The 6,000-nt window shown below is 47.0% G+C and overlaps 1 protein-coding gene across 1 annotated transcript in view; it reads left to right on the top strand.

Annotated features, from left to right (window-relative positions):
- Positions 1 to 4,316: 4,316 nt before the first annotated feature.
- PREX1 (phosphatidylinositol-3,4,5-trisphosphate dependent Rac exchange factor 1) overlaps positions 4,317 to 6,000 on the top strand; it is a 236,744-nt gene continuing 235,060 nt past the window's right edge. Inside the window, exon 1 of the mRNA XM_074210196.1 lies at positions 4,317 to 4,709. Coding sequence (XP_074066297.1) covers positions 4,458 to 4,709 — 252 coding nt within the window. The 5' untranslated portion in view covers positions 4,317 to 4,457. The remainder of the gene's footprint in view (positions 4,710 to 6,000) is intronic.

The raw sequence follows: 6,000 nt of genomic DNA, 5'->3' as shown, positions 1-6,000 counted from the left end.
TTCTTTATTTATTTCTGTGATCAGAGGCTGACTTTTAGGAAGAGGAGGGGTTTCATGATCAAAATGTAGAGATGGGAAAATAGCCAAGTTGAAATCCCTTTTTATTAGAGTTCTTTAGGTGAAAGCAGATGGGTGTTTTCTTCAGGTAATCCATTCATATTTGGTAAGTGCCTTTAGAGAACAAAGAAATAAAGACCAAACCTGAATACTATTCTAAAGAACCTTACAGTCTAATAGGGGAGATAAAACAAACATATAATAAACAGGGAGAGAAATAAAATCATAGACTATAAGGAGATGGGGAATGAAGTGGAAGCAGGAGATATCTCTTCCTATCCTTTGTCCTTTAACAGTATCCACAAATATTTTGTTGTTTTTCAGTTGTGTTCAGTTTACAGAGAAAGTAATTAAGTTTCAGGGAAGTTTTATTGTTGTTCAATGTGTCCTTTGGGGGTTCTTGGTAAAGATTCTGTAGTGCCATTTCCTTCTCCAACTCATTTTACAGATGAGAAAACTAAGGTAGAGTTAAATGACTTGTCTAGGGTCAGCTAAAAAAATATTTAAGGCTAGATTTGAACTTATGAAGATGAATCTTCCTGTTTCCAAACCCAATGCTGTCTAGCCATTTGTTACCTAGCTATTCCACAGTACATGTACTATTTTAATAAAGTAACTTTTCACTCCTTCCAGAATTATTAGGACCTGGCTAAAGAACCCTTGGAAATATGATAGAAACCCATTATACTTCAGTTCTTATACAATGACTTTCTGCCATTCCTACTCAAGTTTGCCTGCCTTAGAATTATAGTAATTAAAGATATTTAGTGACAGCAGGGAATCTGGAAGCAAAAGGAGATGGGGAGGGACCCTAATATTTGGGAAACAGCAATGGGTGTACTACCTGTGCTACAAGTTACCCAACCTTTCTGGTCTGATTTCTTCATCTGTAAAAGAAATAGGTAAACTGACTATATGCCTGTCTATATTCATCTTACTCTAAATCAATCATCTCTTCATTCTTTGTTTTATGGACAGAAAAAATGAGACCTAGAGTGGGAAAATAATTTGTTCTAGGTCACAAAAGAGGTTATAGTCAGGCTTGATTGGGACTGGGATCCAGACTTTCTGACTCCCAACCTTGGCTTCTTTGTGGTACTTTTCTGCTCTTCCTCCAACTCCCTTCCCTTATTTTAGGCAAAGATTTTAAAAAAAAAGTACTTGCTTATTCAGGGAATAAAGACCTAATGTGGATACCCTACACTTAGGGCAGCTAGATGACACAATGGACAGAGCAGTGGCCTTGGAGTCAGAAGGATGGGAATTTGAATCTGGCTTCAGACACTTCCTAGCTGTGTGACCTTGGGCAAATCACTTAACCCTGATTGCCTTGCATGCAGGACCATCTCCAGTCGTCCTGATTCATATCTGATCACCGGACTCAGTTGGCTCTGGAGAACAAAGTGAGGCTAGTGATTTAGCACATCCCTCCCTCACTCAAATCCAAGTCCTGTGCTTGTCATGGCATTACCTCCCTGATTTCATGGTCTTCTTTGAGAATAAAGGACAAATATCATCACCCTACACTTATTTGGAAAGGAGTCTAGAAAGAGAGATATTGGAAGGTTTAAGGGTCAGGAATACTGTAGGTCCTGCCTCAGATATGCACTTGCTAGATAACTGTGGATCTCATCTAACCTCTCAACCTCACAGCCAACTTTCAGACTAAATGACTAATCTGCACCCATGAAGGGGTCTTCACAGTGAGGGCACTGTACTTTGATGAAATCGTTGTTTGGGACAAAAATAAACAAACCAACCCAAAATATATCTATTTTTATCTCTGTTGGGTAAAGACAGGTACTTAGTTTTCTTAATCCCCGACTCCCCAAATGGCTTCTACTAAGAAAACTGAAAGAATGGTGTTTTCATCCTTTATTTCTCTACAGCATTTGGCAGTTGTCAATCTAGCCACTGGACCAGGTGACCTTAGGAGAAAGTGAGGCTGGTGACTTTGTACAGCCTTCCCTCACAAATCTAATTCACTTTCCTGATGTCATGGTCTCCTTCAAGAAATGAAGGACAAACAACAACCTGTGGGTAGTGGTAGCTATGCCTCTGGAGACCCAACTAGTCAATTCCAGTTGAGCAATGCAGCTTCTTTCCTTCCTTCTTTTCTTCTTTCCATCTTTCTTCCTTCCCCTCTTTTTTTCCTCTCCCTCCATTCCCATAGGGTATCATACCCTTACCTGCAGGTACTCTCCCCAAGGAATATAATTTTTTAAAGATATCTTGGGGTTTAAGAATTAGTTTCTTTCTTAAGAACCTTGCCTTAAACCCAAAATACTTTATCTCTTATTGTTTAGCAAATAATAGATTCTGGTCCAAGACTAATTTGGTCATTGTTTGAACCCTAACAGAGAAGAGAGAGAGAGAGAGCATAAATAGCAATTGTTTCTCTTTTGGCCAGAAACCCTGAGGGTCTTCTCTTCCCAGATTGATTTTTTTTTTTAACTAAGTAAAAGGCCATTCTTCCCCTTTTTTTTTCTTAATTAGCCTTAATCACCGAATGATTGCTGCCTCTGTCACACTGGGATAGGGAAAGTACTTAAAAGGCCCAGGTCTCTAGTCGTCCTGGTCTATATTTTCCATTGGATTCTTATGGTTCTCTCCTCTCTGGAGGAGAGAGTGAGGCTGGTGACTTTGGGCAGCCCTCCTTCACTTAAATCAATTCACTTCAAAGTCTCGGCATCACCTTCCTGATATCATGCTTTTCTTGGGGACAATGATCACTTCTATGTAATTAATTTTAGATCTACTTATCCAGTGATTACTAATTAAGTCCACAGTCAAATATAAAATCTGTTTGGTTTTTATAGTCCTTTCATAACACAGCTCCTTCCTAACTTTCTAGTCTTCTTACTACCTCCCACATGATTCTGCAACCCATTGACATTTGCCTCTTTTTTTTTCTCCTTTTGAGTGATACTCAATTTCCTCCAACTTCACTATGTATATAGTTTGCATTATGGTTGTTTGTAATGGTGAATCGCTCCTTAAATTGAGATCCTCTGGAGCAAGGACTTTTTGTTTTCTTTTATTTTTCTTTGTGTCCCCATTGCTAGCAGTGTTTGGCAAACTGGAGGTGTTTAAAATATTCTAGCTGACTGACTGATTAAGGGAGAAAAGATGAAAAAAATCTGCAGAGGATAAGGGGTTGGTGAAAATGAATATTTATGTGCAAAGTCCGGATTGAGAACAGAAGGGAGAAGCCCCAGGCCCGACCAAAATGGGATTTAGAGCTTGAATGGAATTCTGAGGCCATCTAGCTAAATTCCTTTATTTTCAATTCAATTAGGTCCAGAGAAACCAAATGACTTGCCCAAGGTCACAAAGGTAGCAGCACAGTTAGAAAACAAAATCCCAGACTCATATTCCAGTTCCAAGGTTCCTACCATCACAACTTGGTGGTCTGTGAAATGAGGGAGTGCCACTTGAGCAGTCCCAAGACCTAAATAAGCCATCGTAGAAGCCTAGAAACCCAAGGACAGGACGGATCGCAGAATAAACGCCTGTGTCTTTGTATGTGTGTGTGTCTTTGTGTGTGTGTGTGTGCGCGCGCGCGTGTGGCCGTCCGTCCGTCTGTCCGTCCCTCCGTACAGCTGGGGGCGGAGAGCTGCGTCCCGACACAGGGGGCAGGGGTAGGGGCTGGATGGCAAGGTTTGCCTTGCCAGATAGCGGTGCGGTAACGGACCTGGGGGAGGGTGGGGTGGCTTGGCTGCCCCCTGGCCGCGTGTGCAGATGCTGGAGTTCTCCATCTCCAGCAAGCCCTGCTCACGTGGGCCTCCACAGCTCAGACTCGGCCTTCGCGCAGAATTATAACTCGGTATTTTGTATTGTCCCTTATACCCTCGGAGCGGGGGCGCGACTCGGACCCGCCAGCCAGGGTTGCGCTTCTGGCCTGAGCTTCCAAGACTTTACACCTTCAAATAATTACCAAAAAGCAAGAACCCAAGGGAAGTCGAGGATTAGTAAACGCCGCGTGGCTCGTTAATCCAAGCCGTGGAAGACTGAGTCTCGGGCGGCGTGGGTGTGCTTGACACCGAAAGAGAGACGGATTCTACGGCTGGAAGTCGGGGCGGCGCTTGGCGGACGCTCCCTTGGCGGCCGGGGCGGGGGCGAGCTGCCTGGGAGCCCCGAGGGCCAGCCCCCTCCTGGGCGGTCGCCGCCGCCTCCTCCTCCTCCTCCTCTTCTCCCTCCTCCTCCTCCTCTGCCTCCCGCTCCTCCTCCCCCGGCTCGAGCCGCCCGCTAGTCTTGCTCGCGCCTCCGCTGGCACCGCACCATGCATTGGAGGAGCCGCTAGCCGGGCCAGCCTGCGCGCCCCGTCCGGGATGGGGCGGCGGAGCTCCTGACTTCTCCTTGGTCTCCTCACCCCAGGGCCCCCGACCTCCGGACAGAGCATGGAGCCTCCCGCGAGCGGGAGCGGCGGCAGCGGTGGGAGCGGCGCTAGCCTCCCGGAGCCTCCGGTCCCCGGCCAGGCGGCCACCCCTGGCCCTGGCCCTGGCCCCTCTGTGGCCAGCGCCGGCCCCACCGCCGTCGCCACCGCCGCGGCTCGGGACTCGGAGCGCCAACTGAGGCTCCGGCTCTGCGTCCTCAACGAGATTCTGGGCACTGAGCGGGACTACGTGGGCACCTTGCGCTTCTTGCAGTCGGTCAGTCCCGGGGTTGGGTAGGGCGGGCTACTGGAAAGGACGAGTGTGTGTGTGTGTGTGTGTGTGTGTGTGTGTGTGTGTGTGTGTACGTATGCACCCACTCGTAGGGGGACACACCGGGCAAACAGCAGCCCGGCCGAGAACTGGTAGGGGTTAATTAGTCACGGAACTGGACAGGACTGACTGGGCAGGGGCAAACACGCGAGACAGAGCTGTATCTGGGCTGCGGACCGAAGGGAGGGGGCGGTGGTTCAGAGGGTCATTACACCGCATATTGAGCTGGACCCGGCACCGGGGTGGGGGAAAAGAGGGGAGCCGAAACCGGGAGGGTTGGCGGGAGGAAGATCAGAAGCACAGGGTCCCCCGGGACCACATGGAATTACACACAGTATGGATCTGGTGGCTGTAAGGCAACCCAAGCATAGGGCACAAACCTTACTGAAAAGGGGGGGGGCATTGCTTCCTTTAGGAACCTGGGACCTGGCTTGCTAGTTCTCCTTCGGAGCCTTCCGCTAATTTCCTAGCTGCCGTTGTAGTGTCTAGCTGGTGACTTTTCTTAGTAGCAAAAGGCGAGGAGCACCTTAAGGGGCAGGCGAGGGGCAAGCCTTTCTCCAGGTTTTGCTTTCCTCCTGGCTTGTATTTGTGGTTACCCTAGAAATCCCGGGGAGAAGGAGAGAGGAGGAAGGAACAGACTTCCATAGCTGACCCTCGATCCTGTGAGAGGTCTCTGCTGAATATTTTCTAGGATTCTCTGCCGTTTTGTCTTTTCTCTCCTTCATTCAAATATTTTTAAAATTAGTGACATCCGAGAGGCCAAACCTCTGCAGTCTTCGTTGGTAACTTCTTGTTTGGAATGATGATTCAGTTTAAGTCTTAGAGATTGAGAAACTCAAAAGTGTGTGTGTGTGTGTGTGTGTGTGTGTGTGTGTGTGTGTGTGTGTGTGTTTCATGTGAGCAAAATGACTTGTTCAAGACCACAGAACTACTTAGGGGTGACTCTGGATCTAGAAACTAGGGTCTCTTTCACTGAATTTCATTCACTCTGATATCAGATCAGAAAGGAAACTTTCCACTGTGAATTCTTTCTCTGGATATCTTATGATTTATCAGTTCCTTAAGCTGCGGAGACGAACATTCTGAATCCTGAGTTTGTTTAAGAGATCACAAGAGGGTTCTTGTTTAGCACCCCGAGGAAGTATGTGTTTATGCATGAGAGATAGACAAGCTGACAGTAAATGCCAGTTTAATCTCCAGCCTTCCTGACTTTTCTGTTTGCACTGTTTCCCCAGCG

The sequence above is a fragment of the Macrotis lagotis genome, chromosome 1 (assembly GCF_037893015.1).
Source record: "Macrotis lagotis isolate mMagLag1 chromosome 1, bilby.v1.9.chrom.fasta, whole genome shotgun sequence".
NCBI classification, from domain to species: domain Eukaryota; kingdom Metazoa; phylum Chordata; class Mammalia; order Peramelemorphia; family Peramelidae; genus Macrotis; species Macrotis lagotis.
Note: the sequence above shows the minus strand (reverse complement) of the source record. Positions and strands in the feature narration are given on the sequence as shown.